The sequence below is a fragment of the Mycteria americana genome, chromosome 7, assembly GCF_035582795.1.
Source record: "Mycteria americana isolate JAX WOST 10 ecotype Jacksonville Zoo and Gardens chromosome 7, USCA_MyAme_1.0, whole genome shotgun sequence".
Taxonomy (NCBI): domain Eukaryota; kingdom Metazoa; phylum Chordata; class Aves; order Ciconiiformes; family Ciconiidae; genus Mycteria; species Mycteria americana.
This window is the reverse complement of record NC_134371.1, coordinates 37953824-37972326: the sequence shown is the minus strand read 5'-3', so window position 1 is coordinate 37972326 and position 18503 is coordinate 37953824. Positions and strand designations below refer to the sequence as shown.

Genomic DNA, 18503 nt, shown 5'->3' with positions numbered 1-18503 from the left:
GAAGAGGCATGCCTTCTCCCTGCTCCTCCTGGGTAAGTGCTGGGACGGTGGAGGGGTGGGTGAAGCATCCACCGTCTGTCCCTCTGCAGCGGCATTTCCCCGCTGTGGGAAATTGCAGCGGGGTCCCCCACAGCAGCACTGGCCATGCTGCACCCCAGATCTATCACAACAGATAGGTCCTGGCTCCTGGGTCCCAGCAACAGGACAGTCCCCATCAACACAGCGACGTCAAGGCAGAGAGGATCCTTCTGGGATTCAAATTCTGCCCCTGGGCATGTTGCAAACCTCACTGGCTATAAAATTTAAGTGACCTCAGGGCAAGGCAGAGGTTTCAAGAATCTGTTTTGGCCCTGCGGCATCACTGTTACAGGGCTGGGTATAGCAGCAAAACAAGGGCAGTAAGAGGATGTGAAATTCTTACGGGACTACCCCAACCAGCCTGAGCCTTGAAACCAGAACAGCCGGTTCCTGAAGGCAAACAAACCGCATTATCTGAGCGGTCCCAGCTTCTAAAGCTGTAGCACAGACTCCGGTTAACCCCAAAAAAGGTCTTTCCACAGAGGCCGGGTGGATACAGGGAGGTTTCTCCTGCACTAGCACGAAGAGATGATGCCATCCTGTGGCTGTTCGGAAATACTGACTTCCCACAATGGCTTTCCAGCAGCCGCCCCTTTGACTGCCCGTCCTGGTCAAGAGGGGCCCATAGTCAGGAGGGTCAAGCAAACGCTCCTCAGAAACTGCAAATAAGGCGTCTCATTTGCCTTCATCTCCGAAATACAAAGCTCATACTGCTTAAGAGAATATTCCCTTCTCGCAGGTAAGATTCAGCTTTAGAAGAGGATCATGCTTTACCTCCGAGGTTTGCACAGGAAAGAGCTGCTGGGCACCATCACACCTGCTGCTTTTTAGAGCATATGCTTACTTTTAGAGTGGCTGTGTGTGAGGCTAGTCCTCTGGTCCCCCTCAGTCACCTTCCCCCTGTCTGCACTGTGCCCTCTAACTGAACAACACAGTGAAACCTGTTCTTGCCTACAGACAAGCAGGCGGTGGGGGGAAATCACTTTACCACAGGAAAGAATGCTCATCATTTTCCTGTGTCCTTCTCATGCTATTAGCACAGAGCCTGCAAAACACTTCAAGTGTTTGAAGTTCAATTTTCAATTCCAAAGTTCAATTTTCCTTTCCTCTCCTCCCTCCATTAGTCTCCCCCTTCCCCCATACCAGGGCTTGGATATCCTAACGCAGCTCAGATGAGTCTCTGCCTGCCCACCCGTGCAAGAGGCACAGCCCTGAAAGTACTATGAAGAATTTAGTACTCACCTTTGAGGTGGCTCTCTAGCTAGCTCTCCTCAGCCAGGTCCTAGCAGCCACAGATCAGTTAATTGCTTTGCAGTATTCAGCCATGAAGAGATCACAGTTCCCATCCCTGTTTTGGAGCAGATTCCAAAGACCTGATTTTCAGAGTCCCAGTCTTTCCACATTGCTCTGGCAACGCTAAGGGCCTGGGTATTGCTCCATCTCCGTAAAGAAGGCTTAGTTTAAATGGGGGAAAAAAAATAATTCTGCCACCCAAAGCAAAGAAGACAGAAATATTTCTAAGACCTCCTTTATTTGCAATTTTATTGCTTCCCCAAAGTCTGGGAAGGATTCTTTAAAATGTATTACTCAGCTTAGCACTGGGATAGAAAAGGCCATTAAGACATAAGACAATCATGTTCCAATCTGCTCGGACAAGGAAGCCTTTGAGCAAGCATCATTTGGTGAGCTCATACTTCTTCCCTGGCTGGAGCTGGTGGTCCAGAATTTTAATATCTGCTCAGGGAAAGAAAATAAACTCACCTTTATGGCTGTGAGGAAAAAAAGCAGCCAATTGTGAAACCATTCACTGGGGCCCACCTGAATCTGCAGACTGCCTGAAAAAAGCCTGACAGAGAGCATGCAGGATCAGTTTAACTCGGAGATGTTCATTTTAGAGGTGGATGACAAGCATTATTATTTCAGCATCACTAGCTACCACACTGCTAATGAAAAAGCAGAAGGTGGCAGATGGGACAGTCGCATAGAGAATTTTGTTTGTGGTCTGTAAGTGGCCTTTTAGGCAAGCAGTATGCAGAGACAGGCTTGGGATGGTGAGCAGAGCTTGGAGGAGTATAGCTCTTATACTCACCCTGTTCTGGGCCTCACCCAGGAGTGTGAACATTAACTCACTGCATGTCTCCTCAGGCTTTACTTTAGGCTGGGAGACAAGAATAGACAAGCAAAATATAGAGCAAATCACCTGGAAAGATGCAATACTGGAGGCTGAGGAACCCAGACTACAGGCCTCACCTGGGTTAATGAGCCTTGCCAGCAGCCTGACATTTCCCAAAACCTAGCCCTTTGATTGCAGGAAGAGTAGGGCATGTGCCCCAAATTATGAGGAAAAAGGAAAAAGAGGACCACAGACCAAGACAGGGAGAGGGGATGGTCTCAGGAAAGCTCTCTCTGATGTAAATTAAGGAACTATTATTTTTAGTGGGATCAAGTTTAATTTTTTGAAGTCTGAAGTGGATGGCACCAGAAAAGGACAGAATTCAGAAGAGTTAGCAGCCTGGGTTTTGAGAAACAACATAATGTGTTAAAACTTGTTTTATGTAAAGTTCATAGAAGTTGCATACATTGGATCAAGCAGGTCCTTGTCATATTTAGCCAACTAGGGGAGCTACAAGTTGGATGCTCCCCACAAGCCCCCTCCCAGTCTCTGGCAGATCACCCATCAGGAGCTCCAAAGGCTGGAAGGAGGCTGGGCTGCAGATCGAGAGGTCTCCAGGTACACATCAGTCAGCTATTGTCTCCAATGTATTGGAGAAAGCTGTCTGAACCTCACTTTGTTAAGAAATACTGAATCATTATCTTTGGGTACAGTCCTGCCGAGAGTTTGGTTTAAGTCCCGATCTTCTTCCTCTTCCCTGATAGAGACTTCTTCTTCCTCCCAAGGATTGGCTCATTACTGGAAGACTGAGGACGGATCTTCATCTCGGTAAAAGGGATGGAGAATTCATGGCCTTTCCATGGCTCCCAGTTCACCCCCTGGGAAAAGACCAAGGAATTTATTTTATTAAAGCACCCAGACCAGGTGTTAGGAGCCTACCACTGCCCCCCTCTAATACCATTTAACCCTCCAATAAACAGAGACGCTACTGTTCACCAGATTTTGACTGTAATTATAATCAGTCTTCTAGACACTCCTGTTATAAATCAAATCTCTATCCAGTTTGGAACACAACAGGACTGAGTCATCTTCAAGCCCAAAATAAGCCTGCACAATGAGATGCACACCGAGGCATGCACTTGAAAGCCAAGGTACAGGCTACGTGAGACAGTGAGCCAGCATCCTAATGTGGCTCCTAGGGAGTGTTCTTTTATGTGTTGCCCTCAGAAATCAAGACAGCTCCACCTCAAGTATCCCTGCCCACAAGAATCAGGGGGCCATGAGCTCAAGTCCTCTGGATCCAGGGAGGACAGCGTAAGAGCTATAAGCTTCCTTATGGGTCATTTTCCTTTCAAATGAAATGAGATAGCCTGGGCAATATCTCCTGCTCCAAGGAGAGACATCCCCCCGTGTGTTTTCTCAAGGCTAGGGAGAAGAGCTAGCCACCACACAGAGCTCTGCCACTCACCTCGCTGTGCTTGCTCTCCCCATATTTCCCATTGAGGTTGGCCAAGTGGCAGTTCTTGTACCACCACGCACCATGGTGTGTCAGAGCACAGTTGCTGAGAGCCACATCATTGTCTCTGTCCCATGTTGTGAACTTCCAGCCATTGTGGTAGGTCATTGCATCCCCTAAGGGAAGGGATTAAAGACGTGAACAGGTATAAGAGACTACAGTTGCTCAGCCTGAGGGCTTATACACACTTCAGGCAGAACAGAGCAGGCCTGTCAGGGGAAAAGCAACAGCACAGGATGGGTCGGAACAATAATTTCTAAAGGGCTGCTATTAGAGGGCCTGTCCAAGGGCTGGATCCCCCCAGCTGAAGATCTAAACCTTATGGCAAGAGGAGATTAAAGGATCAATGGAAGACTATGGACACAATGGCAATGGTAAGAATTTACCAGTGGCAGAAGCCAGCACCAGAATAGCTACTGCTGTTGACCAAACTCCCATCCTGAACAAAAGCCACTTTCTTTGCACCTCTCAGCTGCGGAGCCCCAGAAACTGCTCCCCCATCAGCACAGGTTACCTCGTGGAAATGCCTCCCAGTCTGCCTTTTCAGCTGGTGTTTCACTGGGTTACAGAGCCCTCTCTTTTCTGTGAAAAAGCAACTCTTTCTCCCGACTTCAGCAGGAGATGGGCCTGTGGGCACACTCTCCTCAGTACTCCTTGGAAGTACAGACTTCTCTCCTCAGAGAGAACCATATCTGATCTAACCTGACCTAACCTATCTGATCTAACCTTTGCCACGCTACTGGCAAAGCAAATACACAGGTCCAGCATTTGCTTCCCTGTGCAAAGCGGAGACAGCACAAGTATGAGGCACTCCTTACCAGCATTGCCTCTGTAATTCCCCACCGACAGCCTGTATCTGTCCCTGCTCGAGGCAACCTGGAAGAAGTCGTAGACAGCATAGACAGATTCGCTGGCTGTCCGCAAATCCACCCGGAGCTCATAGCGGATGGGGCTGCTGCTTGTGAGATTGTGCAGCTTGTCAAGACCTAGAAGAGAAAAGAATTACTCTTAAAAGGGAAAGCCTGTTCACCATTGCAGTCCTAGAGACTCACCCTGTGGCCATTTTGGTTAAATCAGCTATTTCCTGCTTCCCTCCTTCCCTGCTTGATGCTCTCGTGACATTTTGCCAAGTTTATTCTGTCTTATCTCATTTTCTGGCAAAAGACAGCAGTATCAGAAAAAACAAATAGCCTAAACCAGCGCAAGACTGGCTGTAGTGCAACATTATTTTTCCCAGAACATTTAAAGACTCTTGCTCCAAAGACCTTGACCTGTTTAGTGCTGGATTCTCTGATCACACAGAGTTCTCTAACAGAACAAGACAGACAAAAAATGATGTAATACACTAAGTTTTGTGCAGTATCCTGGACTTTGCAATTTCACGAATGCAATTTCTTTATTTTTCCTCTAATAGGAACATGTGAGCCTGAAATAAACCTTTCCAGAGTTTGGCTTGCTCTGAGACTACTCCAAAGCCCAAACATGCCAGTGGAAAGACTTAGTGGGCCTTTAGAGATCCCTCAGTGCTTCACTGGCACTTCTAGGAAAGACACAAAAGCTGACAGTTCCAGACTGCAGGCTCAGGGGGTTGGATATTTCAGCATTTAGGTGCTTCTACAAAGCTAATCTTCAGCTCTTCACTGGTCACATCCTTGTACTGTACCAAGCCAGAATTCCCCAGTGGGATCTCCAAAGCCTTCCACATAATTTTTCCAGCGTTTGTAGAAGTCCAGCTCACCAGTGCTCCGCCTCTGAAACACCTGCAAAGCAAAGATTGCTGTGTGAGACTTCATGACAGGCTGATGAGAGACAAGGAGGATGGGGGTGAGAAATGCTCATCCCGATTCAAATGCAAACAAAAAGGTGAAGCATTCAGGAACAGACAACTCTAGTTGATGGTACACTGCACCTGAGCAGGGTACACACAGGAATCCATTTCCATTTTCTCACTGCACAGAAGCACCTGGGGTGAATACTTAGTTGTGCAAATTTTACAGTTTTACTTTCCACAAATGCCTACGGATAGCACAAATCCAAGCATGATCTAAACACTTAGACAAAACAGGCTTAAGGACAAGATCCACAGAGACATGTGGGTTTCTAAATTTCACCAAAATCAGAGGGACTTGGGCAGTGACATGCAGCAATTTATTTCAGTGAATAAAATCACTTATCACTGAAAATGAAAGGTGAAGAAGGGAATAAAGATATTTTTATTTGGTCATTTAGGGAGGTAGCTATCAGAGAACCTCTGATTCGCTCTTTCATGTTCATACACATTCCTCACCTCAAAGCCTCTGTGCTTCTGCCTCCAAATTCCCTTGACCCATTCAACAACTACTGTGTGGTCAGGGTCCAGGTGCATGCTCACAGTACTTTAAAATACAGTAGCATTTAAAATACTAACAGGCATCAGCTGAACTGCGTTAACTGTCCATACATGTAACCTGATATTGTGTCAAGATGAGATAATATAGCTTAGTTAACTCATTATGAAAGCCAGTTAAGCTAAGCTGTACTACCTCATCTTACGACAGGGCTGAATGCACCTTCATATACAACTCCCATGACCCAGCTGGCAAGAGGTAACACATTAAGCTGTCATAACTCAGTAATTGCCCTTGATCAGCAATAACATAAGCCTGTGTGGCATTCATGACCAAACAATGAAAAACCCTTTGAACCATTCAGCCTCCCACAGCATTCCTACTGACAGTCTGAGGGGGTCCATCAGCATCCACCACCCTTCCTAAAACATGCCACTTCCTCAAGGCAGGAGCTGAAACACAGTAGTGCAGTAGAGCAAAGGGAGCCTCAGCTAACACCAGTACCAGGTCCACTTGACTACGTTCATAAAAAAAACCAAAGAGGAGCAGAGAATCACTCACTATCCACCCGCCTCCATCAGTGGTCATGTCACAGTACACCTGCATCGGCCTGCTGCCATCCCCGTTCAGGTAAATGGTGTACATGCCACTGGAGGCATTTCCGTTCCGCTGCGTCTGGCTGCAGTCCGCAGGATAGGGGTAGAGAAAGCTGACTGTGAGAACAGAGACGGCAAAACCTCACATCAGCAAAGCAGGCCATAGAGCTGGAGGAGGCATTTCACACTCTTAGCAATCTCCTAAGGACTACGGTACTGGAAGAGAAGTAAAGAAATCAGCAGTCCCCACTGCGCGCTCATGCATCCCCACTGTAAGCTGCATCAGCAAGATGCTGCTGGCAGCCATCCCCACGGCCTGGGAGCTGGCACATGGATGGGGTCCCCACAGGCTGCAAGAGATGCAGTCCTGGGTTGCCGTGAGAGCAGGAAGAGGAGCCCTTGTTTGTGAAGGTGGGAGTGCCCGTAAACAGGGACTTTAATTTCTCTGCCTTTCACAATTTGTCCACAATTGACAATCCCTGTGGGCACTGGCACAGTACGAGAGGCTCCCGCAGCAAGCTGGCGTGAGCTTTTGTTTGATTTTGCCATTCTGGTATACATTTCCTGACCGCTGAAAACAACCTGGGCACCTACCCAATGCCACAACAGTACTTAAACAGCTGTGCCCTACCATTACTAGGATGGTGCAGAAAGATCTCTAGCATATCATTATCTCTCCTGCCCACTGGCAGCTCATCAGGAGGCTTTGTACCACACTTGGCTAGCAAGGTTGGCCAGCAGCACTGACCAGCGTGGGCAATCTCCACTCACACCATCCCGTTGTGTTTCCAAGGCTGCAGACGGTGTGGCTTAGAATGGACTCCCACCCAGGAGACACATCATTGACTTGCTAGATGGTTTGCTTATGATCACATAGTTTCCCAGTGCATCTGTAGAACATGAACTCTATCTCTGACCTCTACCATAAAGCACCACAGCTGCAGAGCACAGGAAAAAGTGCAACACCCAAGGCCAAATCCTACCTGTTGAGAAGGTAGTGTCTGTCTTTCTGCTCTGGCGATCTCCCTTATAGGCCATCACAAAGATGGTATACCTCACTCCTTGTTCCAGTCCTTCCAGAACAAACTGTTGTTCACTAGGACCCAGCTGCACTTCCTGCCAAATAAAACAAATCAACGGTTAACCCAACTCTGAACAGCATTTAGCTTTTCTGGACCACATTGCCTCATACTCTATATGCATTTACGGGCTTTTCTTGTAGACTTCAGACAGGCACATTCACTGTATATTCTTGAGACATGGAGTTTATCTCCTCAGAAGGAAGATTTGGGGCAAGGTCTCAAGAAACACTGTTGGGACACTAAGGACACTCTATCCCTGGTAAGTGCTGCCTTTCCAGGGAATATCAAGTTAGAAAAGAGAAGAAGCAAACATGTTCTCTGCACCTGGAGATCTGTTGGGAAGAGGCAATCCACTGTCACACATGTCCCTCCACAGCTTCTGCTCATGACAGTAGCATATCTCCTTCCTTAAGCTCTCCCTCCCTGGGCCGTGGATAGTATAGATTCCCCCTCAAAATGGTTTTTTTGTGGTCCATATACCTACAAGACCCAACTGGCAGAGCCCACAATCATAGGGGTAATTTCAGTGGGGTCTGCAGGGCTGAGGAATTCACTGTACCTTGCTCGTGCCATCTTGACCCTGGTAGGTCAGAGTGTAGCCATCAATCTGTGCTGCAGGAGGAATCCAGGTAACTACACCAGTAGAATGAGTCACATCTGATAGAAGGAGGTTCTTGGGAGGATCAATCTCTATTGAAAAAGAAAATTCAAGTCCCATTGCATAAATGAAAGACAGCAACTGCAGTGCAGGGCTTGGGCTGAGCTTTCAATGCCTGATCCTGGTAACTGGGAGCTACTGAAGTCACCCAGTGACCTTCACAGCTAGCAAGAAGCAGCAGAAGCCTAGGCCAAACATGGCAGGGTCTGCTACAGATCTGGTTTGGGATGTTTTGCGAGCCCTGCAATTGGCTCAACTGTACAGGGCCCAGGAGCTCCTGACACGTCTGCCTGAGAAGTCTCCATCAGGCTCATCTCTGAGGAGCATTCACAGATAGGTCAGGTTTGGGGTCTATGCCCCAGTCCTGGAGCATGGCCCTAGTGTGACCTGCTGAGAGCCCCTACCTCTTGTTTCCCTACTGCAGATGAAGAATGACTTCACAGGCCTTATTGTTGTCATGCCTCAGCTTTCTTTGGTAAATGCAGGAATACAAAGAAGCCCATAGCTTTACAGGTTAGTCTGTGCTATATATGGGACATGAGCTCCTTCACTGACATCAAAGACTTAGCCAGACTTTTCCTGTGCAATCAGACTGCCCAAGTTCAACATGAGGAGAACAGAATTATTTTCAAGCAATGCCAGTTCACAGCAGTTGTCAAAAAGCATCTGTCTTATGAGATACCCACAATAGGGCTGCAGTGCTACCCCCAGGATAAAAGCAATTTCTAAAGCTCAGTTGGAAGTAACAACAACGGAAGAAGCCTTTCCCTAATTTTCATCCTGTACTTCCAATATTCTAGTGTTTTGGGAACATCTTAAGGAAAACAATTTAAGGAGTATGTTTGTCTGGCTTTCCAAGTTTTAGAGAGAAGGTTCTTGGTGGGCAGTGCTGGCCTTCAGGGAGGAGTGCTCCAACCCTGAAGTACACCTGAGTTTATAGCAAACTATAACTGAGTAATTCATCTCAGTTCCCTGCTCTTCCACAGACCTGCCTGGGGGACTACGGGTATGTCATTTAACTTGTCTGTTGATTCAGTTCTTCTCCATATAAACCTGGCAACAACATTTCCTAGACCTTGAAGAGTGCTATGAGGATAATCATAACAACAATTATAATGCATCAGTGAAATATTACAGTTGTGAAAAGACCATAGAGGAAGACAAGGCCAAGCTATGTCTGTCTTAGATAAACGAGCAGAGTGGAACACTGTGGAGTCTCCCAGGAAACACTGCACTCCTTGTGTATAGGGTTATTGCTTAAAACAGATACAAAGGCAGAGAAGAAGAAATCAAAACACCAAATATAAGGAGAACAACAGGGACAGTAACACCAACGTTCACAGAGCATGTTGTTTAAAACACTGCCTGTTCATTATAACTGAAGACCACCTTTCACTAGGCTCTGAGTTAAGCATTAGTTCATTATCTAGTGAACTCATGCTTCATTTGGGAGACCACTAAACAATCGCTTTAAATAAAACAAACGACACAGAAATCTTCTCAGAGTAGCTCATTACATGTATACCTCCCGCTGGACAGAAGAGGGAGCTAAAAGGTACCAAATCCATCACGAGAAGCAAGGGATGGGAAGGGCAGCCTTAGAGAGGGTCCTACATTTTCACAGCACTGCTCTTGAAGGCCAGTCAGCAGTTTCCTTGGGTGCAGGAGACCACTGCAGAACAGCTCCCTGCCACAGCCGGTTTGAATGCTAGGGAATAATCAGCCATCACCTTGAGTAAGAAAATGTTTGGGGTTTTTTCCCCCTCAGAAATTGTATTATTTTAGCAGAGGTGTCATCACTTTTGGAAATATACCACCAAACACTCACAAAAGTACTTTTTTTGTGCAGATATTTCAAAAATATCCCTACTAATGCTAAATGCATTCCCTCTCCCAGCAGTTTCACTTCATGTGAAATTTCCTGGTGTCTCCATTTTCATTCCAGTTCAAAAAAACAACATTTCAATTTGCTGAAACTCTCCTTGCATTTCCAGTTCCAGACAGGTTCAGTCTTTTGGCCTCAGGAGATCTCCATTTGTCCCCATCACCTGCCCTCGACCTCTGTAAGCACTGGGGAACTGCTTGGCATCTTGCCCTAAATCCAAGCTTCAACTGTTCTCTCTCACACCAGCTTGATTCGTAAACTAAGAAAAGTACATTAGCAAGGCCAATAGATATGGAGTGACCCTGAAATGTTCCCAGAACACCATAATCCTTATGGCTGACTGAACAGGACAGTTTTAAGCCTGCTTGGCAGTCTCCTAGGACCAGTCTAAGGTCATGAGTCAAAGGGCAGGCCATTATTTTTAACTGTCCCCAATTCTAAAATGGTTTAACTTCAGTTGTTAAACTTCTGTTATTGTTAAGCTTCATAACAGCACATGAAGCACTGCATGTTTTTGATTAAGGACTAGTGAAATAAGCTGGGTACTATCCGCTGTCATTACTCCTGTATTATGACATCTGCCTCTTCTATGATAGTAGTCTCTGTTATGGTAGTTTATACTCATGCGCTTGAATCTCCAGAATGGGTTTACCACTGTAGAGCTTCATTACCCACTAACGCAAAGAGAGATGATGAAATGTAAAATAACAAGGGAGTAGGGTCCTTCTACTCTGTTTCACTTCCCTCCTGCCCACAGTTACCTGTCAGCGTGCCAATGCTCACTCTCTTGCTCTGCTTGCTTCCCAGCTCTGCCCAAAGATGGATGGTGTACTTCATGCCTGGTTTCAGTCCTGTCAGGGTGGTAACGCTCCTGTCCTTCCCCACTTCTATTTCCTTGGTGTCCCCATTAGCAGAAGTGTAGCTCACCATATACCTGTCTATGGGAGCTTGGACACTATCCCAGGAGATGGTGGCTGAGTCCTCTGTCACTTGGTCAGTTACCAGATTCTTTGGGCTGTCCACTTCTAAGAAATAAAGCGCAGAGTAGAAAGTGTGGGTAACTAAGAGACATACATGTTCCCCTTAAAACTTTTGCTTTCTAAAGACCCACGATCCTACCCTCAGGAAGCGAAGGATGACATGGACTAAACTCATCTGTAGCTTTACTGGGTCTCAGTGGCTAATCACCATGCTTGCTATTGACAATGCAGAACTGGAGTAACACAAGGTAAGGCACTGAGGCACGGCCATCTTCAGACAGAGGCCTTGGGAGTAAAATATCAAGCAGAGATACAGGGAAGAATGATTGTGCAGAATGTTCAGCTGAAATTTAAGGTTCATGAGAATTTAGGTCTGACACAGCCACAAGAGAGATCCATTAGACCAGTTATTTGGGAGCATGTACGGCCCTGGAGTCCTGGCCAACACAGGGTACACTGAGGCAAAGAAAAAGATGTGAGAGACTGAGGCAGCACCAACACTCTGCTCCCCTTTATCAGCCTCCCCCACAAATATCTTTCTGAGCTGCAAGGTGCCAGCAAGGTGTAACACTTCTCTACAGTATGACTAAGGGAAGAAGGCCTTGGCAGAAGAGGTGGCCAAAGGAGAACATAATCATAGCTAATTCACCATGTGAAGCTAACATCTCTGCTTCCTTAGCTGCAAAATCACAACCCAAGATTTCCATAGGTCACCCATGAGAATGTTTGTGCCTGCCCGCTTCCTTTCCCTACCCACAGGCAGATGATGTACACCACATCTGGCTTCAAACTAATCAGGATAGCGAGACCTGTGTCCTACCCCATCTCTCCCTCATTCCTAGGAAACACTAGCAGTGTCCTCTGCCAATCAGTCAGTCCTCAGCCTAGCTAAGCAGCCAAGTTCTGTAAGCAAAAACATTGATTATAGAAGGGGAATTATGGATAGTTAAGAGACTTTATCCAGGCTCAAACCATTTGCTACTCTTTCATGTTTTGGGAGAAGACGATTAAAATAGGGGTGTCTCCTTCCAATTCTTTATTCATTGATAAATACTATTCTTATCAGTGGCATTAGTTGAACCATCCTAAATTTAGGCAGGATTCAACAGCAGTAGTGTATACTGTGGGGCAGAGCTCAGCCACACCTGCAAAGCTTAGCACACCTGAAGACCAAAAAGAGCAGGCAAAGCTGATAAGTGAGGACCACAGTGCTTTAGCAAAGTGCTGTGAAGCTCACACTGGGCTGATAGTTTCTGAACTAACAGAGCAGTCATTAGTTCCTGAAAGTTCTCTAGACTTGGCACCATCTCTGTCTGAAGCTTGAAGGTGCCTGTAGCATGGATGTCCCCACATCATAGGTACCCACAAGACAAACCGGTGTCTAGTTATATGCTCTGCAGCAGGCCAGAAGAAAACAGGATGGAAATTGAGATCACCTTGACAACAGTGTCATGTAGAAGCACAAATATTCTCTGGAATACCTGTCACTGCCTCAGTGCTGATCCTCTTGCTCTGCTGGGTTCCTTTCTCTGCCCAGAGGAAGACGACATATTCAATGCCAGGTTTCAGTCCTGTCAGAGTCATGGTAGTCTCATTCTTTCCCACTTCCATCTCCTCTGTGTCACCATCAACAGAGGTGTAGTTCACCATGTACCTATCTATGAGAGCCTGGACCCTGTCCCAGGAGATGGTGGCTGTGTCCTCTGTCACTTGGTCAGTCACCAGGTGAGCCGGGCTGTCGATTTCTGCAGAGACAGAAGTGAAGAGCAAAAGCTGTCATAGTCAGGCTGTACTGTGACACTCCTTCCCCTCAAGGGCCTTCCCAGTTTCTTCCTTTTTCAAGTCCTATTTCCATCACACACTGATTGGACCCACAAAGCTGGGAGGTATCAAGGTCTGAGGTGATTTGACTGGGGTCCGTCTTTAATCCTTACAGAAGCTTTTCGAGGGAACAGCACAGCCAGTCCTGACCCGGACAGAAGAGAGCCCTTGCAACGCAGGATTTTGTTACTTTCTTATTTTCTCACAGTCACAAGCCTCTGAAGCTCACATAGATGTCATCTGTCCAGAAAGTGAGAGAACAACCAAAGTTCTTCTGTTAAGAGACCAGCATGACCCAGGTATGCATTTACTCATCTTCCTTCAGCAAGTCCCTGACCTAGAGCATGGGTCTTGTAAACACTTGCAACAGCTTGCAATTGGTTCAGACATTCAGCTTTACAACATTGTTATAAACCAGTAACCCTCACACTGGGCAGATCACTACACCTTCTTAATCAGGACTGGCTGCACAGGGGAAAAAGTCCTGGTAAGAACAACTGAGGAACAAGGATTAATCATCCTATTGCAAGAAAAGGTGTCCTGCATGCTGTTAATCTCTCTGCACTTCAATTTCTTCATCTGCAAAAAGGAACTGAGCATTTCCCTATTCCATGATGAAGGATAAACAAATTAACCAATTAAAATAAAATAAGACTATACAAATACATAAGAGACACTGCTGCAAAGGCTTCATTTTCCCTAATCCCTATTAGTAATAACAACACAGCCCACTTGTAGTACATACAGGTAATTAGAATCTCTCTGTGATGAGTTGAATAGGGTTCACAGCAAGATGCACTAACCTGACAACTTGATCTGTTAAGCCTCAATCTCCCTCTGCTGTGAAACTGCCTTGGGATGGACTTATTCAGTGTTAAGGCAAAGCTCGGCTGTAACTTATACCCTTAACTCAACCTATTTCCTTCTTACCTGTCACAGCCTTAGTGCTGGCCCTCTTGCTCTGTTGTTCTCCCTTTTCTGCCCAGATGTAAATGACATACTCCATGCCTGGCTTCAGTCCTGCCAAGGTAGTGACATTCTTGTCTTTCTCCACCTCTCTCTCCTCTGTGTCCCCATTAGCTGAGGTGTAGCTCACTCTGTATCTGTCTATTGAAGCCTGGACTTTGTTCCAGGAAACAGTAATTGCATCCTCTGTCACTTGGTCAGTCAACAGCTCAGTTGGGCTGTCAATTTCTGTAAGCAAAAGTCATAATTATTAGAAGTTTTACTGTAGTGCTGTGGTAATCACAATGGTCTAAAGACACAGACAACACAAGTTTTATAGGCAGAGGTAGTATGTTTTATTAGACTATCGAATATATTTGGAAAAACAGATGAGCTTTGGGAAGTGATTCTATGCCCAAAGACCTAAAAAGGGCTTGTGTGTCCAAAAGCATGCTTGTTTTATTCTCCAGATCAAACTGGTAAATCTAATAGAAGTTTCATCTTTAGCTACAAACCATATTTTGATCATGCAGTGTAAATAACTGACACTTAACCGAGTCCCATTGCATATCACCATTTGTGGCCCCAAATCTTTTTGTACTGTTGGATACAGTGCAAGGTAGATAAAACAAGGGGGATAACTGCTTGCAAGTCCTACCATTCTTGACGCATTGGTATACACACTTGTATGGCAGTGCTGAGGTGGCCAAGCCTTGGCAGGGCCAGTCAGCCCTTTGCCCCTGCGCTGGGTGAGCTGGGCTGCTGACTTCTGCAGGAACAGTTAGGAGTGAAGAACACGGGTTGTCCCAGTGAAGCTACACTTACTCCTTCCCCTCGAGGGCCCAGCCAGTTTCTTCCACTTCTCATCATTTATTGCTTATCAAGGATGGGCCTGAACTACAAAGCTGGGAGGTGCCCGATTCTGAGGTATTTCAGCTGGGGTCTACGTCTTTTCCTCACAGCTGCAACAGCAGGGCTCTTTGTTGGGGAGCAACAAAAGCACAGCCGACCCTGCATGGGCAGAGAGGAAAGCCTGTGCAGAATATGGTGTTGCTGTCTCTTGCTTTCCGAAGATCACAACCTCTTGTATGGGTTGCTCTGGGAATTAACCCAAAAAACAAATCACCTGCTCAGAATCTGTCTGAAATGCAGCTCTTCTGGAACAAGATTATTTCATACTGAGGCAAAACTTCCTACCTGGCACAGATTTGACATCTGCTGGGCTCCTCTATCTGCCCAGAGGCTGATAGCATACTTTTTGCTTGGCATCAATCCTGTCAGAGCAGTGACACTCTTGTCCTTCCCCACCTCCATGTCCTTTATGTTCCCATCAGTTGTGTTGTATCTCACCAAGTACCTGTCTATCAGAGGCCAGACCCTATCCCAGGAGATTGTGACTGTGTCTTCTGTCAGCCGTCTGGCTGCTATGTGGACACTATGCCAGCCATTCCTTAAGAGAAGGTTTGAAGGTGAAGAACAAGGCAACAGCACTAGCTAGAACTATGTTCGCATTCTCCATTAAAAAAAGAAAGCCACTTTCAATCTCCTCCCATTATCACAGTCCTTCCCTTGCCCTTTTCACAGACAGAAACATGATGCTAGACTTCACGAGCCTTAAGTCACTATCACAAAGCAGCCTGCAGGAATGTGGCCCATCAAGGACAGCCCAACAGCCCATGACCTATACAGAGAGCATGGGTTTTTGTGGGGTTTTTTTGTTTGTTTGCTTTTCACTGAACTGCTAAATACATCTCAGCAGCCTGAGCAATGAAGGACTTGCAGATGCCTCCCAAATTATTGGAACAGCATTTCTTATTCTGGTTTATTCTGCTGCAGGCTCTAAGCTCCAGGGCACAAACGCGCAACCATCTGACAGCCACATTGTAATCTACCACACACCAGCTTAGCTGCACTATGATTGACCACACAGTAGCTATGGTAAAAGTTATGATCTTCTACTTGTGTGTACTAATCTCACCTCTTTTGTGAGATGAAAATAAATTAGTTCTCATTTTAATGAAAGATGCTGAGGCTCATTTGTGTCACCCTAGAGCGGCACACACTGGGATCTGAATAATCACAGCTCAGCTAGTTAGCCGTATAAGATGCTCACCTTTGGCAAGAAAATCAAGTTAATTGTTTTCTTGTGTGATATGAAAATCAAGTGATATGAAAAATCAAGTTTCTTCTTTAGCTATAATTGCATTGCAGCTGGGTATGGGCTGTACATGTATGCATATGCAGTGCATTTAACTCCTTAACTCCCTGGGTGGTCCCAGAGCTCCCCAGCCAGTCACTTGTATCAGTGAGAACATGGGCTGGCTTGAGACAATGGACCAACTTGAAAGTAGGTGATTGACTGAACTTCACAATTAAGCATTTGACTGATCCTTACCAATCCCCTCTGGGTGGGAACTTCAGACAGTCCTACAAATTCTCAGAGGCAGCTCCTCTTGTGTCTAGTCCAATTTATATGCTTAAATGTGTTGGTTAACATCCTGAGTGGAGCATCCCAAACACTCCCCTAGGTAATTTCTGCTGCAGAAGTACAAATTGCACACAGATAAGACATTTGTAAATTGTCAGCAGAAACTGCCCCTGTACACACAGCCACATTGGACTATGGCTGGCTGGATTATAAGAACTGAGCAAAACAGTGGTTTGAGGAGTTTCCCAGTTTAACTGCAGACCCTGCTGCAAGCAGCCTTCCAGTGGAGACTCCCAGCCACCAGGGGACAGTGACCAAATGTCCTGTTCAGAGACTTGATTCTCCACATGATTCTTACTTTATGCCATGGTCCCAATAAATTTGTTTTTCATTTGTAACAAACACTCTGTCATTGCTATCTGTGCAAAATGCGTATGAGCACTCTGTCCTGTTGGGAAAGGCCACAACAGTCACCCAAAGAAAAGCTTGGAGGTGGTTTATGGCATTTTAAAGGCAAGATATGAATTACGTGTTCCAGCTATGAGGATTCAGTTTTGGCTGTGTTTCACTGTTCTCTGTACTGATAGTAACTGGTGCCTTGCCATAGGACCTGTCCATAACAGGACTCAAAACAAAGAGTTTTCAAGCTGAGCTGGAGACCTGTTCAGCCACATTAGTAAGAATGACATTAATTTTTTGCCTCACTGAAAACCTGTGCAAATCAGGAGAAGCTTTACTAAAACAAATAAAATTGATGCAGGAGTTTGAAATTCAAACTCAGGTCCCTCCACTGCTGCTGCTACAACTTACCTGTCACAGCGCTGGTGCTTGCCTTCTTGCTCCGCTGGGGTCCCTTCTCTGCCCAGATGTGGATGACATATTCCATGCCTGGCTTCAGATCCAGTAAGGTGATGATGTCATTTTCACTCCCCACCTCTATTTCCTTGATGTCCCCATCAGCTGAGGTGTATCTCACCATGTACCTGTCTATGGGAGCCTCAACTTTATTCCATGAGACAGTGGCTGCATCCTCTGTCACTCGGTCAGTTGCCACATTGGTTGGGCTATCAACTCCTGAGGGAACATTTCAAAGTGCAGGATTAGGAAACTCCAGCTGAATTAAACCACTACAATACCTGTCATGGCATGTGCACGTTTCCTTGCTGCTTTGGCCAGCTAAAACAGAGAGTCACCTAGGTTCCCCTTACAGCCCCTTGAGAAAGAAACACATCCATGACAAACCAGCACGGTCAGAGTGGGGAGAAAGCAGGACTGTTCTACCATTTAAATGAAACTTTCAATTTTTTTCTGCAGGAAAAGCTTGCAGGCTACCTGCCTCACCTTCCATGGGTACCAATTTGAGTATTACCTTCTCGCTTGCCCTCCTCACAGCGCTGAGTATTGGGCCCCCATCCTTTCTCTGCCTCCAGTGTCAGCCATTTGTTGCTCCTCCCTTTCTGCCTACCCTGCAGACCTGTCTCTCAGACTCCCCCACGGCTTCTGCTATTTTAGGTGGTGAATCAGAGTTAGGGGTAGCTCTTGCAATAGCAGAGTTAGTCACAGCTCTGAAGTTCCAGGGGTTACATAAGAACATGAGCAGGATTACTCATTGTGGATTTTTTTTCCTTTTTGAGAAGTTTTGCAGCCCCCAGGTCTGTGAAGAACAGCTTGAAAACACAAGCCCAGGGTGTTCCAAATAATCAGAATCTACACAGGGAAGAGCAGCCTTACAATGGCAGTGTGGAGGCTGTAGGTTTTGTTGTTTTAAATCAGTTTTCTTTTAATGGAATAATTTACAAGACAACCTCAGGAATGTCAGGCCTGATTTGGGATTTTTCAGTCTTTGGTGCAGCACGCCTACCCTTTTATAAGAGAGCTGAATTTCAGAGTTTCCAGAATTTTACAGGTAGAATGAGAGTTCAAAATTCTTCAAGCTCTCTTTTGCAATATAATAGCTCAAAAATATTCTGCCACATTTTTGAAGAGCTTGAAGCATCAATGAACCAACAGGGTTTCCAGATCTGCTTTAACATTCAGGTCTGGAATGGCTAGGCTGCCAGTTACAGGAAAATAA

General features: G+C 46.0%; 1 protein-coding gene across 3 annotated transcripts in view; it reads right to left on the bottom strand.

Annotated features, from left to right (window-relative positions):
* Window positions 1–1650: 1650 nt before the first annotated feature.
* Window positions 1651–18503, bottom strand: part of TNN (tenascin N) — a 37171-nt gene continuing 20318 nt past the window's right edge. For all 3 annotated transcript variants that reach the window (XM_075507890.1, XM_075507891.1, XM_075507889.1), the window contains 11 exons: window positions 17240–17503; window positions 13987–14250; window positions 12717–12980; window positions 11017–11280; window positions 8272–8402; window positions 7614–7746; window positions 6596–6747; window positions 5371–5467; window positions 4526–4693; window positions 3660–3823; window positions 1651–3069 (listed from right to left, as the gene is read on the bottom strand). In XM_075507890.1, coding sequence (XP_075364005.1) covers window positions 2923–3069; window positions 3660–3823; window positions 4526–4693; window positions 5371–5467; window positions 6596–6747; window positions 7614–7746; window positions 8272–8402; window positions 11017–11280; window positions 12717–12980; window positions 13987–14250; window positions 17240–17503 — 2048 coding nt within the window. In that variant the 3' untranslated portion in view covers window positions 1651–2922. The remainder of the gene's footprint in view (window positions 3070–3659; window positions 3824–4525; window positions 4694–5370; window positions 5468–6595; window positions 6748–7613; window positions 7747–8271; window positions 8403–11016; window positions 11281–12716; window positions 12981–13986; window positions 14251–17239; window positions 17504–18503) is intronic.